The 21426-nt window shown below is 39.5% G+C and overlaps 1 protein-coding gene across 2 annotated transcripts in view; it reads left to right on the top strand.

The window, feature by feature from the left end:
* The window catches only part of MAN2A1 (mannosidase alpha class 2A member 1), a 166153-nt gene that overhangs the window by 2899 nt on the left and 141828 nt on the right, over nucleotides 1-21426 (top strand). The window contains exons 1-2 of one of the 2 annotated variants that reach the window (XM_081054557.1): nucleotides 14278-14397; nucleotides 20212-20469. In XM_081054557.1, coding sequence (XP_080910683.1) covers nucleotides 14395-14397; nucleotides 20212-20469 — 261 coding nt within the window. In that variant the 5' untranslated portion in view covers nucleotides 14278-14394. Of the gene's footprint in view, nucleotides 1-14277; nucleotides 14398-20211; nucleotides 20470-21426 lie in introns of those variants that run through there. The other variant, XM_081054556.1, reaches the window with a different exon arrangement.

The raw sequence follows: 21426 nt of genomic DNA, 5'->3' as shown, positions 1-21426 counted from the left end.
AAAAGTGACAGTGGATGCTGGAAGAGAAGGCCCTGTGTGTTTTCTGTTTTGTGTGCAAGCAGCGAGGTAGGCGGAGTTTTTTATACTTAAGGATGTCTTTCTCAGAATTTCAGTATTGGATTTTCGGTGCAGGAAGAAGGCACCCTTTACTGATTTAGTTTTGGAGAGCCCCTGCATCACCAAGCAGGTGGACAGGATGAAAGTGCTGTAAGGCCAATTCGTGTTTGACATCAGCCAGTGTGTCTTCCACAATAAACTCGATTCCCACAGCCACCACCCCGGTAGATGAGGAAACAGGCACAGCGAGATGAACTTGCCCAAAGTCACATAGCTCAAAGCTGAGATTTGAACAGGTGGCCTTTGGAGTCCAGGCTCTCAGCTGCTAGCTGTACTGCCACGTAGTAATCCTTTGCCTACCGTTAGGCCTCAGCCTGCTTGTGGAAAAGATCTGATGGGGAAGCTAGGGCATGTTGCTTTGTGGCTCCTTAGCTTATGACTTTTTTTTTTTTGAAGGAACTTTTATTATAAAGCCCAAATAAATGTGCTCTTTTTCTGAAACATTTAATGCTCGAAATTTATACCTCTCCCACAATGTCTTCTAGCTCACTTCAGAGCTAAACATTATAATGAAAACCATGATGTAGGGCAGCATCCAGCATTTGAGGTGATTTGTTTTCCCCACTGCTTCTCTTATGTAAACCTTAATTTGATGAGAACACCAAACATAGCAAAACTAAATTACAATGTATTATGTTTCTTTGTTGAGTTTGGGTACTGAATTCCTTAGTTTTATTAGAGCCGAGCTGAGCTAATCAGTCACTATATATCATTTTTGGTGTTTAGTTGAATGATTTATCTAGAAAGGGATTGATTTCCTCTGACTTGTCCATTTTAGTTTTTTTCAGTTGATCTAGAACCTTCAGGAAGGTATATGGCCCATCTTGTAAGTAAACATGATGTGTTTTAAAACTATCCTAGATTGAGAGCAATCTATTTGGTGTAATTCTGGCTTTCATTCTTTCCTTCCTCCCTCCCACAGCTCTATTTTCCACCACTTGGCCAGAGTGGGGGGTGGAAGTGGGCCCAACTTGGGGTGCTCCAGTTTCTCCCACACTGGAGCAGCTGCCTGCATCTGAGATACTCTTTGGAAGGCTTTTCCCTGTGTTTCTGGGAGGAATTCCTTTGAGGCCTGGAGGCAACAGGTGGCCTTGTCTGTTTTAGCTTATGTGTATATTTCAGGGTTAATAAATCTCAGTTAGAAAAGTTAATAAAAATTGCACTCCGAATGAGAGGCTGGCCAGGGCCTAATGCCCTGAAGATACTTTTAGGTAATGTAAGAATTCCAGCAGATAGAAAGGAGAAACATTAAAGTCTTCCTGAAATTCTTTATTACTTCATACAAGCAGATTTCACAAGTTGCTTACTATCAGCGATGTGCATGATATGATGTCTTATGTTTGTATCTGGAGAATTAAATTAGTGAGCCAGGTTTGTGTAATGAATGATCAGTTTTTAAATAACTAGTATAGCGTATGACCATAAGGGTTAGTATTAACTCTTGGGGCTGATGGAAAATGTGAAAGTGAAGTTCAGATTTTATTTTTGTGCCCAGGTAACATTTATCAAGTGAAAAAGTGAGACTGTCTTAATACAAGTATTGATTGAAAGACATTGGAAGGTGGGGATTTTTATGCCTTTTGTTTTTTTAACTTTTATTGTGAAAATATAATACACATACAGAAATTTGCTGAAACGCTTTCCATCTCTAGTACTTTAAGGGTCCAACATAGTTGATGGTTAATAAAAGTTGACCTCAATCCCCAATTGTTTTATTTTTCTTTCAGAAATCTGTGAATCTTAATGACTGTGTTTTCCCAAAAATAAGACCTAGCTGGACAATCAGCTCTAATGCGTCTTTTGGAGCAAAAATTAATATAAGACCCGGTCTTATATTATGTTAGATAAGACCTGGTCTTATTTTACTATTTTAATTTATATATTAATTTTGCTCCAAAAGACGCATTAGAGCTGATTGCCGGCTAGGTCTTATTTTCGGGGAAACAAGACATATGGAAAAAGGTGATCTTCCCCACTTCTCCACACTTAAGTGCACTCTGTTTATAAACTGTAGCACTTGTGGCTGAGGTTTGTGCGGGTGTATAAATGGGAGCTTGCTTCATTTCTATAGTGTTTGAGATCTGTGACTTTTGGGAAGTGGTAGAACTTTGACAGCGGTGGCAATCAGGTGTTCAGGAGGAATGCAAGAAGGTGAAAACCTCTGAAGAGGCTGTTCTCCTCCACCCCCTCCTGAGTGCATCCTACAGGACTTTTGCCCAACATATTTCACTAAAACTCAAGCTTACTTCCTAAACACCAACTGGGACAGGCACTCCCTACATCTCGTCTGAAGGCTTAAGTTTATTATTGTTAAAACTGAATGTGTTGCTCCCAGTGTAGCGCTGCTCTCAGGGCCTACACAAATACATTTGTTTGGGAGATGTTGCAATCCTATTTATCTGCAGGGGATTTTACTCTTTACTCATTAATTAGCATTAAAGGATATCTGGGCTGTGGGCAGGCCAAAACATTGACTAACCTTACCAGTCTTATTTGTTGTTTGTTGTTTTTTCTTTGAGTCAGCTGTTGCTTTTTGTGATGGCTGTCAAAACTCTGGCCTTTTTTTTGGCAGACTGGCATTAAGTGTTGAGAGTTTCCTAGAAGGAGTAATTCGGTAGCTGTCCCTGCTTAATTATTAGTTTTTCTTTTTCTTTTCTTTTCTTTTTTTTTTTTTGAGTCCAGCAGTCTCAGTTTTCCCTTGTTTCCTCACTTCCATATAGATCTTTCAGAAAATGGGAGGATATTCAGTAGGGGAGATATGATTTCTGGTTGCCGCGTTGTAAGTCATTGTGCTTTGGCCCCTTCGGATGTCGGTGGTCAAATTCCTGGTAGCATGGGCTCTTACAGTATACGGAGAGCTAAGGAGAGGTGGAGGAACTCCAAAAGGGTGACTTTTGCTTCTTTTCATCATTGTGATTTATAGGTTGATCAGCAGAGGAAGTAGACCATTTTAGCTCAAAAGGGTTTCTCTTCACTTACAGGTTGCAAGCCAAGCTGCTAATTTTAAGGTTGAAACCATGCTTAGGTTCAAACGAGTGTGAGCACGGTTGATTGTACTGAAATGCAGTTTCAAACCTAATGCTTGAGTATTGTCAGATTTGCCTTGTGATAGGGAGGAAGTAAATCATTTGATTTGAAAGAACTCAGTTTCTTGAGGTCATAACGTAGCTTTTCTGTGAGATAGTATATTTAAGGTCATGTTGTTTGTACTTTTATGCAGACATAGTAAGTATCCAGTAAATAGTTTATGTTAAATTTGTAAATCTAACATAACTGTTATCGAAAGAAAAGATCAACTTTGAAGCACTATAGTATAAAACTGGACATACTCTACCTTTGGGTAACTCACAGAGTCATTGTTATTGACATTTTGGGCTGGGGTGCTGTCCTATGCATTTTAGGGTGTTCAATAGCATCGCTGGTGTCTACTTGGAATATGCCAGAATCACCTTTTCCCCTCCCTTCCCACAGTTGTAGCAACCAAAAGGGGGTCTCCAGACATTGCTGAATGTCCCCTGGGGGCAAAATCAACCCTGTTGAAAACCAGTTTTGGCTGCAGTCTAGCCAAAGGCCTATTTTTTTATACCCACTGTGCATTTTGCATTTTAGGAAGGGGTAATCCAAGGCTTAATTCTAATACTCAAAAGGATAACTAGCATTTTTGGATGATCGAAATGTATCCTTTCTCTGGATGCCTAAACGTCACTTATTACATTTTTAGGATTCTAAATTGCCATATGTTACAGAAAATACAAGCGTAAATTATGTTCATATGCAAGTTAAAGAAAAAATGGAAGATTATCATACTGAAATTTATTTTTTTAAGATCGGATGTACTTTAAAAAAATTGGATGCACTTATTATTCTGAGAAAAGCATTATGGTCAGATGATAGTAAGTAGATCATCTTTTACTTTCTGTGAGCTGAATTAGAGGTTGTCAGTAGTTCTGATTTATTCCCTTTGCCTTTTAGTACAGGAAGATAAGATGCATTGATTAGTAACAAGGTAGCATGAAAGTCATATGCTAAAATAATTTGAGATGTCTGAAATTTTCTCAGGCAAGCTATTTCCTTTCTTCAAGGTATCACTTAGTTTTATTTCTGTTAATTCTGGTGATTCTGGTTACTGCATTTTGTATCCCTTCTTGAGATGAGAAAAAGCAGGGAAAGAAACTGGAAAATAAAGTGCCTGGAGACTTCCCTCCTGTCCATCCATTTCATTTTGTTCTAAATAGCCTTCTATAAGAAAGGGGATGGAAGTAGGGGTAGGAAAAGAATGAAGTTCTTGACAAATATCCTCCTTCCTTCCCTTTTGTCCTCAAGGCCTCTGGTCTTGATTCTGCCTAAGTCAGCTAACTGTGTCGAATCTGTCCTGCCACCTGTTTTTGTAGGGCCCCAAGATAAGAATGTTTTTTACGTTTTAAAATGGTTAAGTATTTTATGAGGTAACCACATTCATTCCTCTATGGATTGTGCTATAAGGTCAGAATTTTTGTGCAGTTGTGACAGATACTATCTGCCTCACAAAGGCCAAAATATTTACTGTCTGGCCCTTTACAGAAACAATTCTCCAATTCCCGGTTTAAACTGTATTTCTCTATTAGTAACATTGGAGGCCTACAGTGTGGTTCGATCTGTTGAAGCAGAGGTGGCTTAATTAAAAACACAATTCTCATGAGTTGGTTATTACATCAGCATTTGTCAAATTTAGTTTGTGTTCTGAGAGTGTGGTTTAAAACTAGTGATATCCACATGTTTCATAGATTTCCACGTATCCTTGGGGAACTTTCATGCTGGAGCATGGACATCTTTCCTTTACCTGAAGGTTTCTCACTATAGGGCTGCTCTGAGACAGGGTTCTAGGGCATGAACTAAGCAAGAGTGATACATAGTCTCAAGATTGAAAACCATGACTTTATAATATTTGGATTTGCTACAGTTCACACATGGACTGAATTCTGAGCCTCATCGGACTGCTTGGGACAGTTAGTAACTGTAGAGGGAGAGCCGGGGTCTAGGCATCTTTATAAACCATAGATCTTGGCTGGAACGTGGCATTCCTCCCTGAATCCCCGAGGGCTGCTCAGCTTAGAGGCACAGAAGTACCAGGATGCCAGCAGGGGCACTTGACTGCTACCCTACTATGTTTTTGCATTTTTATATGTATGTATTTATGCATTTTTCACATCTAAATGGATTTCCCAGCGGCTTCCTTTGCAGGTGTGCACCTGTGGAAGTCCAGAGAAATTAAATGCTTTTTCCAATGGCAGGGCAGGCCCCAAATGCGACCTGATTTTACCAGTGAACCTCGCTGTCCTGAATCAGGACTCTGGAGAGCCAGGAATTTGCCAATGATTTTTATTCTTTTAAACACGTTTCCTCTAGGACTGCTACTGTTTAGTTTTGTGATGAGAAGCTCTCCCCCTTCAGGGTAAGGCTGTGCTTTGGGGCTGAAGTTGTCCTTTGCAGCAGTTCACCTCTGTTCCTTCATGCCACAGGTGGAGAGGAATGTGGAATGTATGGGTCTAGGCCTTCGTGGTAGCGTTACTATTTTTGTTATTATTATTATTATTATTATTATTATTATTATTATTAGCCTGTGGAGCATTAGAGGATGGAAGCCTGAGAGTGTGACTCATTTTCAGAATTATTTTCTGCACAAAAAAATCCTGAATGTGTATTTTTAGAATCCCATGAGGTAGCCATCTTAATAGTACCAGCACTCCAGAAAAGTCATAAAATGAAGAAAAAAATCAGAGATAGAATTTTAAAGTAGGGAGGGCTCTACCAGGCCAGGTAATTCACTCTTTGGTTTTCCAGATAAGGACACTGAGATACATGAATTGGACTTCAGAAATTTGCCCCAGGTCTCATTGCCAGTCATAGCATACCTGGGACATGCGCCGTGGCCTGCAATTCAGTGGCCCATCTGTTGTACTATACCCAGCATATATTTGATAATTTAGTATGTGTTAAGTACTATGGTGATTAGGATAGACATACTAGAATTGTTATTACTCGCTTTGAAAGGGCTTCGTAGTTATTTGAGGAGACACAACTGCCATTTGTGAAACAATTGGAGACAGTTAAATGTCATTTAATGATTCACTAAAAGTTAAAGAAGTTAGAACAGTGCCTGGCATATAATAAATTCTTAATCTATGCTAGTTATTACCAATGAACAGAGATTTAGGAGCAGAGGTTTGCCTATTAGGTACCAAGCATTGTTGTAAGTTCTGGTGGTACAGGAGCGAAAAATGAAACAAGTCCGTGATCTTGATTTACATCCTTAATATAAGGGCAAAAGCCTTAAGAGGAATTGAGAAACAGATCTAAGTTCTAGTAATGGCCTAGGTCCAGCTGACCGAAGAACATGGGAAAGAAGCAACACTTTCCTGACAGGGCAGTACTTTGAAGGGAGAAAGAACATTCTTAGTGTGAAGTTCAATGCTTCTGGAGGCTTGGAGTTATGAAGGAGGGCATCATGAGAAGAAGTGAGGAGATTGATTTAGAATCTTTGGTGCTTGTCAAGAGTAGTTGGGAAAACAGGGTAGGTAGTTTGGGATCAGATTGTGAATTGCCCTGAAAACAGTCTGAGGAGTTACGCAATAGATAGTTGTTAACCATTTGAAGTTACAGAGTATACCAGAATGCTGCTTGAGAAAAGCAGTGTTGGAGAATTAATTTCATAGAAAATTTTAGACCTGGAAGAGAGCTAAGAGAATATTTAATCTAGATTATTCTGGTAGCAGTGTGTAGGAAGACTCAGAAGCAGGAAGGAGCTGAGAATCTGTTTGAGGTAATACGGACATAAGGCAGTAAATCCTGATACCAGTACTGAATTGGCTAGAATTAAGAGGGAGAGGGAAAATGTGGAGACATTTTGTAAAAAGAAGCATCGGGGCTTTCTACTGTGTTTCCCCAAAAACAAGACTGGGTCTTATGTTAATTTTTGCTCCAAAAGGTGCATTAGGGCTTATGTTCAGGGGATGTCATCCTGAAAAATCATGCAAGGGCTTATTTTCCAGTTAGGTTTTGTTTTCGGGGAAACACCATATAGATTTGATAAAAGATGATGGTTGGTTTGAGTCAAAGAAATTTCTCGCACCTTTTTCCTGCTTATACTGTTTGTGGAAGGGGATAGTTTGAAAGATAAGCTGGTTTGAAAGCCACGTTCGGTTTCATTTATGGTTAGGTGGATATTAGTGGAAATAGTGGGCTGGAGTGGCAGACTGAGAGATCAGAGAGGGGAGATGTGACCTGGTGGTCATTAGTATAGTCGAGAAGGAATGAGCTCACTCAGGACTATGCTTTGTGAGAAGAGAGCAGAGCACCAAGTACATTTCTTATAGCCAAAAGCTATGCTTCTTATATTAAGATTATTGTGTAGCAGATGTTAATAAATGAAGTCAGCTTGTATTCAGATTGTCAGAAACCAGCTCATTGAGCAGCATATCTAAGAAAAGATGAGACTATCATAAAGAGTTCAAAGAAGCATTTCAATAGGAAAATAAAAAAGAGCCTTCTCACCTTTGGCCCACCTTATAGGGATAAATTCTTTCTGGGCTGTAAGAACAGAAATAGGTTACTCTGTGTGGGGTTGGGGGGGGGATAGATAATTTATTAAAGATCAAAAGCCAGCACCCCAAATAGGGGCCTCAAAGTTCAAGGTTGTTCAGAAAATCAGATTTCTGATAATACCCACCAACTGCCTCTTGTTTATGGCAAATAACCCCCCTCTCTTTTGCTTGGTTGCTGATCCACCCACATACTGAAATAAAACTATCTCTGTCCAATGACCACCTCTTGAAAATTTGTAGGGCCAAGTCAAGATGACTTTGGAGATGCAAGATAGTTCTTGTGACTTTTAGGGGAAAAAAACCTAACCAGTAATTGTTTAACAAAAGAAAGAAAAAGATTTGAGAAGAATTCAAGATTTGTATCCTTAACTCATCTTTAATGCTGTTGGTATGGTATTTAGAAGTTTGCTATTACGTAATCTGTTACATTGTGCCTTACTGTGTTGCATTTGTTGCTTTTATAGTATTTACCAGGTCTTACCTTGCCCTAGGAGATCAATTGCTTCAGATGGATTTTTATAAAGCAAGTCAGTAGGGAAGGATTTGAAAAACTGTAGAATCTTTGGTGCTTGCAAAGAACAGTTAGGAAATTCAGAATTTATAGTCATTCACATGGGGTTTGCCTAAATACCTGTCTCCTGTCAGTGAGGAATAGAAGGGGCTTATTGAGGAGATGATTAGTATAAATAAGCCTGAAGTCAGGTTGATTATCCACTTAATACAACCGTGTTTTCAGGGGCTCCCCAAAACTATTTCTATATGAAAAACCATCTTAGACATGTCAATTGTATTTATTTACCAGCAGTCCCTAAAATATAGTATATGCCATTCATCCATGGCAAACGAGTTTAGGTAGTATAAATGGGTAGTATATAATAACCCTTGTATATAAAGACTGCCTTACGTGAAAAAATATAAGGCAGAGTACCAAAAAAGACCAGCAATCATTGGCCAGATGACATGTGATGGTGGTTCCCTGGGAATTGTTGCAGCCTAAACGTACATGAACTTCCATGTGTGTTCTTGGGTGACATACACTGTTGACATATTATCTTAGAGTGCTATGTATAGGAATAGAAATACAGTAAAACTGCATTTTACAAGAAAAATCATTGTGGTTTTTTTAAAAAAAGTTTTGCCAAAAAAAAAAAAAGTAATATTCCATAGAACAATTTGGGAAGTGCTGAATTAAAGAAAAATATTCAATTAGTCAACACTTAATTTGCTTAGCACCACTTAATGCAGTTATTAAATGTATTTGAAAGTAATAAAACTGCATTGTATGAAAATATTTTATAATGCAAGCATTTTGCCCTATTTACAAGCTCTTCTACTAATAACGTTTTTAAAAAGATAACCTGTTTTGCAGAATCTCACTTTATATAGTAGCTTGATGCCTAAAACAGTGCCTCAACAGGAAGTGGTTTCTGTGCAGCTGCATTAGGCTGGCATGGGTGGGGGCTGTATGTTGTAATCTAAATACACATCTGGACACTCGCAGGGTGGAAATGCAACTGTGTCCTGGAGCCTGGAGAAAGTGCCAGCAACTGGAGCCGGCACCATGTTTTTTCAAAGTAATGAGAGAGCAGGGTGCAAAGGTGGGGAAAAACCAGAGTGGCTTGTAATTCCAGGTCAGGGCTGGGATCCTCTGTGGTGATTCTGGCAGCGGCACAGTGGTTTTACCCACGTGCAGCCAGGAACCCTTGGGTACCTCACCTACCTCGGTAAAGGGTAGTGAGCTTGAAGTCGCAGCTCTTCCCTTCACAGTCCCTTGGCTCTCTTGTCATACATGTGTATCTGCATCTGAGGAGCCTCTGTTTTACCGTCACACCTAGGCAGGTGTGAATTATGAATAATGATTTGCCAGGGCAAAGAGTGCATTGCTCTGGTGTTTTGGCAAGGTGTTATGTAATTATTCTTTATGCTCATATGGTTAGGGTGTTTATTTCTTTGAATGAACAAATGGCCGCACAAAGAAAATACCCTGGAAGAGATTCAGGCATGATAAACTCTGGGTCTGGAAAATACCATTCAGAGGTCATTTGTAACTATGGTTTGTGGCTTGTTGATAGAGAAGTAGTTACATACATAACTGTGGCCACAGCTTCAGTTCACACTCTTTGGCCTCAACAGTACACATCTTAAGGGAGGGGGAGGAGCCGTCACTTGAGGGGTTACTTGTCATTCAGTGAAATCAAAATGCTTTCCTGTTAAGTGCCTGAGATCTGACTGAATAGGAGGGTTTTTCTCTCTATAGTTGAACAGCGTCTGACTGACTCGGAACTACTGCAATACCTGTGACACCCCTGCTGGAAATACAGACTCTCTTTTACCAAATCACAGTTCCTATATTTAGCTTTAATGCAGTGGTTCTTAACTGCAGATGTGTGAGAATCACCTGGTGAGCCTTTTACAATTATAAGAAGTGGCTCTGTGTACTCTCTCTAGGTAATCCCATTCGTTCCCACTGCTTTAAATTCATATTTATATGGCTACTCAAGTTTATATATTCTCCTGACTTTTGAGCTTGTGAGTCTACCTGATAATCACCACTGAGCTATCTATCTAATAGTTCCAGAAGAAAACCTTTGCCCCTCACTCTGCTCCTTCCCCAGCATTTCCTATTGCTCTTCAATGCCACCTAGGAGTGTCATTCTCCCAGTTGCCTCAGAAAAACAAAACAAAACAAAACAAGCCATTTTTCTTTTCCTGACCCTTCCTACTCCCTGTGTCCTGTCAAATGGCCCAAGCCACCGTGGCATTTACCTGGCCACCTGCTGTACCGTCTTACCCCACTTGCCCTACCATGGCTCTAGAATACCTTTAAAACACTTTTTATTCATTAACCCCCAATCTATCCAAGATGAAGATGTTGTTTCTTTCCCTGAAAAAAATATTTGTAATCATAAAGTCTTTTCCTATCTCTTTTTTTCTAAGGTAGATATGTAGCCTTGTTAGACCAAAATATACCCCTGGGAAAACAGCTTATAAAGTCACGTGGTGTCACCCCTCTGGATCCATTGCATGGGCTCTCAGCTCCCCACGTCTTCTGATGGGGATTTGGGTGGCTTCCTCTAACAGGGACTGCAAGTGGAAGGAAACTTTCTAAACTTTATTTATATTGGGTCAACTCCTTGCCAGGCATATTTATTTCCTATTGCTGCTGTAATAAATCACAACAAACTCTGGCTTAAAATAAGAAAAAATGTATTTTCTTACAGTTCTAGAGGTCTGAAGTCTGAAATGGGTCTTACTGGACTAAAATCAAGATGTTGGCAGGGCTGCCTTTCCTTGGAGACTCTGGGGGAGAATCCATTTCCTCACACCTATACCAGCTCCAAGGAGCTACCTGTATTTCTTGGTTCAAGGCTCCCTTCTAGGATGGCATCACTCTGACCTGTTTTCATATCTCCTACGGATCTGACTCGCCTACTTTTCCCTCATAAAGACCCATGTGATTACATTGGACCTACCTGGATATTCTAGGACAATCTCCCTAGCAAAATCCTTAAATTAATCATATCAGTGAAGCCTGTTTTGCCATGTTAGGTAAGAGATTCACTCCAGGTTTCAGGACTTAGGACATGGACATCATTGGGGGGGGGGGCATCATTATGTCTACCACAGTAGGTTCTTTGTATTACCAAGTTTTGCATCTGTAGATTAAACCAACTGCAGATCTATTTTATGATGATGACAACTTAACTTCAATTGCACACAAAGCCTTTACCTTTTATTCCCCGTCTTTTATATTTTTGATGTCACAATTTACCTTTTTTAAATTGTATATACACTAACAAATTATTGTAGCTGTAGTTATTTTTAATACTTTTGTTTTTTAACCTTTACTAGATTAAGTGGTTAATATTTTACCATATTACAGAGTCAGAGTGTTCTGAATTTGACTATACACTTACCTTTATGAGTGGGTTGTATGTGTTATGTTTTCATGTTACTAATTAGCATGTTTTCACTTCAGCTTTAAGAACTTCTTCCAGCATTTCTTGCAAGGCAGGTCTTGTGGTGATGAATTCCCTTTACTTTTGTTTGTGTGGGAAAGTCTTTCTCCTTTTTTTGAAGGACAGCTTGGGCAGGTAAAGTATTCTTGGTTGGCAGTTTTCTTCTTTTAGAATTTTGAATATATCATCCAACTCTCTTCTACCCTGTAAGGTTTTTGCTGAGAAATCTGTCCATAGCCTAGTGGGGTTTCCCTTGTAATGTTACAAGCTTATTTTTTCTCCTCCAGCTTTTAAGATTCTTTCTTTGTCTTCAAAATTTGACGATTTTAGTATGTGTCAGGAGAGGATCTCTTTAAGTTGATTTCGTTTGGTCATCAATGAGTTTCATGAACTTGGGTATCCAAATTCCTTCTCAGATTAGGGAATTTCTCAGTCATTATTTCTTTAAATAAGCTTTCTGCCCTCTACTTCTCTTTTTCTTCTAGAACTCTAATAAGTTGCAGATTGATCCTCTTATTGGTATTCCATAGGTCATATAGGCTTTCTTCAATCTTTTTAATTACTTTTTCTTTTTTCTCTTATTATCAGAAAATTTGAATTGATTAATCTTCGAGTGTACTTATTTTTTCTTCTGTTTGATCAAGTCTCATGTTAAAAATCTCTGTTTAGTTTAGTCACTGTATTGTTCAGCTCCAACATTTCTGTTCTTATGTTTTTCATCTCTTGGTTGAACTTCTCATTTTGTTCTTATATTTTCCTGATACTGTTTAATTATCTGTGTTCTCCTGTAACTCTCTGTGTATCTTTAAATGATTATTTTGAATTATTTGTCAGGCTTTTGCTGTATCTCCAATTCTTTGCGGCCAGTTACTAGAGGTTTACTGTATTCCTATGGCAGAGTCATGTTTTTCTGATTCTTCCTGATCCCTGTAGCCTTGCATAGGTGTCTGTGCATTTGAAAACACAGTCATCTCTTCCAGACTTTATGGACTGACTTCGGTAAGGGAAGCCTTTCATCTATGGGGGAGGCATGCTGGGGCATGCTGTGACCCCAGGTCTAGTGGTGCAGGGGCGTGTTCACCAGTTTCAGGGGCATCGTGATGTCTCTGACTCAGTTCACTGGGGTCCACAGCATTGACAACTGCATGGTCTTTGGCAAGTGCTACAGTGTCTGCAGTGGCAATAAGGGTATTTTAATTCCTCAGTGGCATCTCCAGGTCCAGTGCCCAAGGACTACAGCAGACGGTAGTGGTGACGAGAGCTGGTGGTGTACATACACTCGGCTATGGGGGCCAGCTGCTAGGGGCATGTGTAGTGGCTGCGGCTGGTTGCAAACATATGTCGGGGTAGCAGCCAGTGCTGGTAGTCTTGGTTGGGGCCAACTGTGGGCACACTGGTTGTTATATGCACTACCATGACTGCTCTGTCTCACTGTGGGCACACGGCAGTGGAGGCTGGTGATGGAAATCAGGCTGGGTGTGTGCAGGTGCACAGCTGGAGGGTCTAGCAGCAGTTGAGTGCAACGATGCAGTCCAGTGACGGAAGACAGGGTCTCATCTGGGCCCACAAGCATCTGCAGGGTCCCTGGATATCGGTGTGCTCTCCCATGGCTTCACAGGCTTCCTGAGCATATGCAGAAAGTGGATGCTAGTGACAGGCATGCAGGTGTGCAGCTGGAGGGGCCAGCCCCACGGTCGTGGGGGTCAGCTGTGGGGGGTTAGGTGGCAGTCTTGCACTCCTGCAGCCGTGGGCTGGCTACTGGTGTGGTTCTCAGGCTCCAGAGGGGCTGGGTGGGGAGCGTGCATGGTGGCTGGCATCAGCAAATGCCAGTAGATGGGGTAAGCACTGCAGGGGTTCTATGCCAACTCTGCAGACTGTTGGTTTGATTCCTTCTTCAATGGTGAAAGCAGGGTTTGTCTGTAGAGCAGGTAACTAAACTCTCTTGCTCTCTGCGTGGCTGCTCTTGGTAGCCTCTGCTTTTCTTCTTGAACTTTATGTCTCTTCTCTTTGTGCAGTGAAGACTGAGAAGCTGGTCGCGCACCACACTCTTTTTTTCCCAGCTAGGGGAACTCTTTCTAGCTGGAGAGTTTTCTCTTGGTGTTGAGTAGTACTGGCTTGAGGGATGGGATGATCCAGGCAAAATGAAGCTGTTTTCCTTTGTTTTTGTGTGTGTGGTTAGTCTCTGATTTTTTGTTTGACAGTGTTGCTGAAGTTTTGTAAGTAGACTCCAGTGATCTCACAGAGTTGTTTTTGTTTGTGGATAGGTAATTGTTTATCTTTGTGGGAGGATGGAGGTTGGGGTCTCCTATGATGCCAGTTTGGTGATGTCACTCTCGTGGCTGGGGCTGTTCTTGAGAGATTTTAGGGTGAGTACCTGGGGTTCATGATTTTGAACAGCCTTTCAGATGTTTCTGATGGTTACTGTTATAGCCTGTTCACCCAACCACATTGCTATATGGTGGACATGGTGTGTTCGGTGATAGAATCCAAGTCCAGAGAAACTTTGATGTGCTCGAGTGATATACTGAATCTAAGAAAATTTGATTTGAAGAGGGTAAAAGAATATAAATGGAAGATGGTTGAGATCTGGAATTTCAGATACATACACATTGGGGTGACGTTTTGTTTATTTGAATTTTGCCATTAGTGGTTATATTATAAATATGTAATAATATTTTCTCTACAGTTCTCTTAACTAGAAACTTGATTTGGTTGAATAAACATCTTCTATCACTACCATGGTAAGAAGGATTCTAGAGTTTCTCAAGATTATTTTTCCAAACTCCCTACATCCCTGCAAAAGTTGAAAATCATAGCCCGTTGATGATAAGTGAAAGTTGGAAACCATTGGTTGGAGTGTATAGAATCCATAATCTTTTCCTTAGAAAAGGAGCCACATATTTTACCCTACTCACAAGGTCAGTCTTGATTATTTAGGACTCCCCTTCTCATTCTTTTCTTACCTACTTTTTGGGTTGCAATGAATTTTATTCCCCTGGATTTTCTCTTAAAAAATTGTTAGTTTTATTTTTATTTGTATTATTTTTGGTGTAGGTTTATATGTCCAAAAATGACATTGAATACTTCCTTATGATAGGAAAAAATGTCACACACTCTTTTTCTTTCTTCCTATTTCCCCCCGACCCCCAGTAAATATTTTGCAATCCTATTTTGCACCAGGATTGTGCTAGGCATCAGGGTACAAATAGAGATTCAGTTAGTGAAGGATAGGGGGAAGCAATGCATGAATAAAATAGATAAAAATGCTGTGGAAGAAACAGAAAATAGGTTGACATAGAGAATAACATGAGATGCCTATTTTAGATAGGATAGCTGGGGAAGGCCCTGCAGTAGGGACATTTGAGGTAGAGTTGAAGCATTGTATAAAGAGAGAACATGTACCAAGATCTTCAGATGGAGTGGGCAGGAGCTGGCTTAGAACTGAAATAAGAATAGGGTGAAGCTAAGTTGAGGGGAGAAAGAGAAGGGTAGAGAGAATAGATATGCAGGCCCTTACTGATTGTAGTAGAAGGTATTTTAATTTTAATGTAAGTGCAATGAGAAACTAGCACTGGAATCTAAGAAAGGTGTTGCATCTGAGTAGGGCATGGTTGAAAGATGTGGATATGGAATTCAGTTAAGAGGCTGCTGTACTAGGCTAGGAGAGATTGTTGGTGGCTTGGACCAGTGTGGTAGCAGTTGAGAGGGAGAGAGGTAGACTGATTCAACAAGTATTTTGGAGGTAGGATGGAAAGAGCTTGTAGATGGGTTGGATGTGTGAGCAGGGTGGGGAAGAAGGAAGAATCAGGTATACCACCAAGGTTTTGCGAGTGACCAACATGGTGGAGGTTAAAGCTGCTTACTGAAGACTTGAGGCCTGTGGAAGGCTTTTTGAGGAAGGTGTCTTTTGGACGTAAGTTCGAAACCCAGGGTGAGAAGTCAGTACTCATTTGGATGGATGTTTTTTGTTTGTTTGTTTGTTTCAGAGAATAGGATTAGTTGGAGATACAAATATGGGGGGGGGAGCATCAGTACAAAAAAATGGAATTTAAACCATAGAGTGGATAAGACAGTATAGAGAAGTCAGAGAACTCAGGAGCTAACCTGGGGGCCTCCATCATTTAGATATTGGGGAAAGAAGGAGATTGATAAATAGTTGGAAGGAGGAGAGCCAAGAACATGTACTGGGAGCGAGTGAAGAAAACGTTTCTGGGGGAAGGAATGTCAAATACTCCATGAGATGATGGATAAGGTGAGGACCGTGTTTGTTCGTCAGGCTTGGCAACATGGAAGCCTTTGAGTACTTTTCAAGGTACGTTTTGGTGGCGTGGTGGGCAGGTGCTAATTGGAATGGGCGGATGAGCCAGTGGGTGTTTGGAAGGAAGGGGAATAATAAATGTAGACTGTTAATAATCCCTGTAATGTCCACGAAGAGTGTGGGGCCCTGGAAAGGGATGCAGGACCAAGAGAAGCACTGAAGTTTGATTTATTTGTTTAGCCTAGGATAAGATGTTAAGTTGAACCATAAGAAATTGGTGACATTTGACTACTTTTGACTTATAAGAATGGTAGTTTCATATAGCTTGACCGAATAGAACATGTTCTGTTGTCACTGAGAATGAGTGGCTTTTACAAGGGGAGTTTAATGCAGCAGTGTTGAGAGAGTTTAACCACAAGAATATAGCCTTTGAGCAGCTGACAGAGATCAGGTTGGAGCTCACCAGCAGAGTGTTGGTCTTTTAAGTGGTGGGAGGGGAAGGCACACATTCTTTTCAATTATGACAGGAAGGAAGGAGAAGGTGTGCAGATTCAGTTATGCTCCAGTGATCACGATGATACCAATCCCAGAAGCTAGTGTCTTACCTGCGGCGACTCATTACATAATATGTTTTCAGATTTAGCTGGAGATGCACGATTGATTTTGTTCGTAGGGCTAAGTGGGTACTGGATCCCACTTTGCCTTCTAGTAGGCTCTAAATCAGGGGTGTCCAAACTTTTTTCAACAGTTTTCACCAAGGGCCATACGCGGTAAAATACACAAACAGCCGGGCCACTCACTCGAGGTGAAGTACGTGTTGCCTCACCTGGTTTATTTAAGTAAACTAAATATATTTTTGGAATTTGCGGCGGGCCAATTAAAAATGGACTGCGGCCCGCGGGCCGCAGTTTGGACACCCCTGTTCTAAATGTTCTCTCTCCAAAGTCTTTGATATCAGAGATTTTTTTGCTCGGTTTTTCTCTTTTCACCAAAAGCATTGTAAATCAAATGTCATGACCTTCCTCTCTCCTCAGCAGTGCAACACCCTGGACTCCCTATAGAACTGATTAGCAAATCAAAGAATAAAGTGGTTTTCTCATAAGTAATTTTCTTGCACTACAGAAAACTGTCTTTTTCAATACCATCAAGTATTCTTTGAATTGTCAGCATAATTGAAACATTATCTATGATTTCTGTTACTTTAAGGTAGACTATGAGTGCATCTTTTTAAGGCCATACCACTCTTCTCTATCGTGTGTACAGAATTTTGCTTATGAGGTGTGTGTATTTAAAAAATTTCAGCTGTTTAGAGGGAGACTATTCCACTGTGTAATACAGTTTTAAAAACAATTTTCATTAGACCATTAAGTCCACAGTTTTCTCAATGGACTTAATTCAGTACCGAATTCTAGGTACTGATCATTAATTCTATCTTTAAAGCGACAATGAGATTGAAATCATCTTTAATGCCTGCAAGTTTCTTTTTCATGAAACATCCATCTCCTGTAATGTTTATTTTGAATAATACTGTCCTCTGTGGGTTAAGGGACCAGGATCATAGTAAGACTATTCCAAAGAGAGCCCTTTTCTTTCTCAGTGTGTACTTGTTGAGGTGTAGGCAGCTTTGCCATGTGCATGGTTCCAAAACTATCTTTTCCTGAAAGTGCAGGAAGATGTGGAGAAATTTGGCACCCATATATTAATTTATACACTATAAGTGTCTGATGAAAGCTCTAGGATGGTGGTATTTATTAATTTTTTAAGATTTTCCAGCATAACTTTTTATTTTCATTGGAATTAATTTGTTTCTCCCCTTAGCTTTTAAAAAATTATCTTTAATTGTAGTTAACAAATTATATTAGTTTCAGGTATATAACATAGTGATTCAGCATTTATATACCTTACAAACTGATTACCACAATAAGTCTAGAAACCATCTGTCACCAAACAGTTAGTAATGGTATTATTGAGTGATATAAAATAAAACCTTAGACCAAGCCAAGGTTTTATTTTATGAAGGTGTGTAGCTTTACTACAGGTAAGACGAGTCAACATGTTCTAATTCTTGGAATCAGAGCAACTGGATTGACTGTTTTTACCTGGTGTGGCAGGAACTGCAAGTATCACTAAAGTAGACTTGTATCTTCAGTACTGAAAATATTCAACAGAATTCATCAGAATTGATTTCAAAAAGCTACAGTCTATGGTGTTGTGATAAATGAGTGTTGAAAAGCTTTTCCCTTATTTTGGACAACCTTTGGTAGCATGTCTGTTTAGGAAAATATATACAAATTTATATACAAAGCTGTGTACCTGACTGTCAAATATTTTTAGCTTCTTTGGGTGAACTTTGGCTTATGCCAAGCGTCCCCTTTCGCCTTTCCACTGAGAACCATTCAACTAATATCAGTGTGTGCTTATTAAAAGAAAAAAAAGTTTTAGTATAATATTGCTCAACAGCTTTGCTAACCTGGAACCTACATGATTCAACTAGCTTCTCTTTGAACCCTGAATCTAGTGTTGCACTGATCCATCAAGTTTCCTTTATTTTGCCATTTTTAGTCATTAACTGATCCATATTCTCTCTCTTGCTCTTCACTAGGGGAAATGGGGCTTGTCTTTCAGCACGAGTTCTGTGCTAAAACCTTGTACTTCCTGCTTCTGTACATGCCGATGAACAGGCTTCAGAGTTTTACCTTGTGGAGACATGCCACCCCCCCCCCCCCAGGAGATGACAGTTACTTTAAAGGACTGCAGTTTCGACATATAGGGGGCTATTTCTGTCTTTCTTAGGTCGAGAGGCCTGTGAGAGCATCTCTGAGGACTGTCTGTTACACACAGTTTGCTGAAATGGCTTTTTCTTGGTAATAGCAGTCTGTGGATGTATTCTCTCCCCTTGTTGAACTGGCCAGTAACCTGGAGTGGAATCCTTGTTTCTTTCAGCCTCCCATTACAAAATCAACAACTGTTCATAACAGGCTAAAGAAGAATATAAATGCCTATAAACAGTTTTTACCATCTCGATGGTGGCCTTCCATTTGTATTATTTTTCAAAAGGGGATAATGTCATGCATACTATTGTTTTCCATACATACTATTTTAAAACTACTTTTTCTCAAGTGTATTTCCTGAAAGTACCTTCCCATCTAGTTTTAGTTTTTTTAAAAAATAATATTTCTACATTTTCAGTGACTGAAAACTATTCAGTAATATTAGATGTACCATGTGACCAGTGGACATTTACGAGTTTTCTTTTTCTCTTTTCTCCTTTCTTTCTGTTATTTACTGATGATAGAATTTTTGTTTCTGGATATCTAGAATTGTTTTTTCATATCCATATAGTTATTTTATTAAACCGTAATGTGGACTTTTTGAGGGCATAGGGTAGGCTATTTCTAGTTACAATGTCATCTTGTGTGTTCAGACAGGAACTCATATCTTATGCATATCTGTCTACCCAGCATGTAGCATTATACCTGGCACAGTGGGTATTCACTCAGGAATTATAATTGAGTTCCAGTAACATGAGGGTCATTGGACAAATTTATAACTGTATACTCTGTGTTTGGAACCCTGGGTATAGGCGTGAAAAAGACAAGATTGTCCCTGCTCTCATAATAAGCTGAGGTGCTATTCTGTATAGCAAGGTTTATGTTATAGAGATGGCAAGCCTTTTAATGTGAGGGGCAATTAAAAAAATCTAAAAGTGGAATCAGTCTAAACGACTCAGCAATGTGGTTACTCGAGAATGTTCGTGCCAATCTTTTTCAAGTGTATGGCTAATTAACAATTGACTAATTGATTTTTTTCTATAGATAATAGTTCTTATTTAGGATTGTCCACTAGTGTTACTGATTAATATGAAATGATCATTTTTAGGTTCATACTTTTTGACCCTTGAGAATAACTAGAATCAATTACACTTAAATTTAAGATTTCATACCTGAATATAATATGCTGTTGTACTAAGTGGTTTTAGAGACCCAAAGATTTTTTAGGGCTGGGTTGGGGTTAATAGGAAAAATCTCCTAAAATGTTTTGGGTCCTTCTGTTGCACATTTTAAAATATGGTTAAACAAAGATTGCAGCTATGGAGAAAATTTTCTGCCTTAAATTGGTATTTCAACCCTTTCAGCTGTTCATGCTTTCTGTGATCCCACTTATAAAAGTGGAAAGTGAAGGGTGAGTGGCTGCCCTCTTGGGCAGGCACATAATTTAAAAAAAAAAAAAAAATCTGTGTGCCTCCGCAGAGCTATATTAGAGTTTCATATAGCTGCCTTTGTCTTTTTTATTGTAGGGCCAGCTCTCAATGTTGCAAGAAAAAATAGACCATTTGGAGCGTTTGCTAGCTGAGAATAATGAGATCATCTCAAATATTAGAGATTCGGTCATCAATTTGAGTGAGTCTGTGGAGGATGGGTCGAAAAGTTCACAAGGCAATTTCAGCCGAGGTGCTGGGTCACCTCTTCTGTCATCGAAACAATTGTCCCTCACAGTCGACCCTGAAGACTGTCTGTTTGCTTCACACAGCGGAAGTCAGAATTCACATGTGCAGGTAATGTATACATGTGTTAATAATCACTGGACTTTTTTTTTATCTGTTCTTACTAGCAAGTTGCTTAAACTCTCTGGATTTTAGTTTCTATTCTTGTAAAATGATTTGATTAGTCACAAGATTATTAATGTCCTTTTCTTAGTGATAAGATGCCATAATTCTGTGTTTCTCCTAATTTTTCTTATTGTATTCTTTGTGAAGATGGCCTTTTGCTTTGCTTTTTAGGTCCAATTTTCTGTAATAGTTGAAGACATTTAGAAGCTTACGTTTGGCCAGAGATTTTCTTACCTTCCTTTGGAGAGTACAAGAAAAGACTTCTTCTAACTAACTCTATCACTGTTCTACATTATAGGTTTCACACAGTGGGCAGCTAGATTCATTTTGCTGAATATCCCTTTGTGAGAGAGAAGGGAAATATTCTAGAGCTGTGCTGTCCTGTGTGGAAGCCACTGCGCACACGTGGTTACTGAGTGCTTTTGAAATGTGGTTAGTTTGCACTGAAATGTGCTCTAAGTATAAAATGTACACAAAGTGTTAAAGATATAGTATGAAAAAAGACTGTAAAATATCTTTTATTTTTATATTGATTACACGGGCTAACAACAATATACCCTCAAAATTAATTTCACCTATTTCATTTCATTGTGAAATTGAGAATGATGGGTTTCATTTGCATATTTCTCTTGGATCATGCTCTCTTAGAGGGTAGTGGAGTTGAAGACTAGGGTAAGGAAGGATTTCTGCTTTTCTTAAACTTAGGGTGTGTTACTCATATTTTTCTTTTCTGCAAATTAGCAGAGCTATGTTTATTACCTTTCTACCTAAGACCAGAAACGAACTTGTTGACAAGACGACCCTAAAGGGTGAATATTTTACAGTTGTCCAAAATGAGGTGGCTCTGGCCTTGCTTCAAATTTTCACTAATTGCTAGGGACAAGAAGATGATAGGATCTCGAG

Source organism: Rhinolophus hipposideros, assembly GCF_964194185.1.
Source record: "Rhinolophus hipposideros genome assembly, chromosome: 7".
Lineage (NCBI taxonomy): Eukaryota > Metazoa > Chordata > Mammalia > Chiroptera > Rhinolophidae > Rhinolophus > Rhinolophus hipposideros.
Note: the sequence above shows the minus strand (reverse complement) of the source record. Positions and strands in the feature narration are given on the sequence as shown.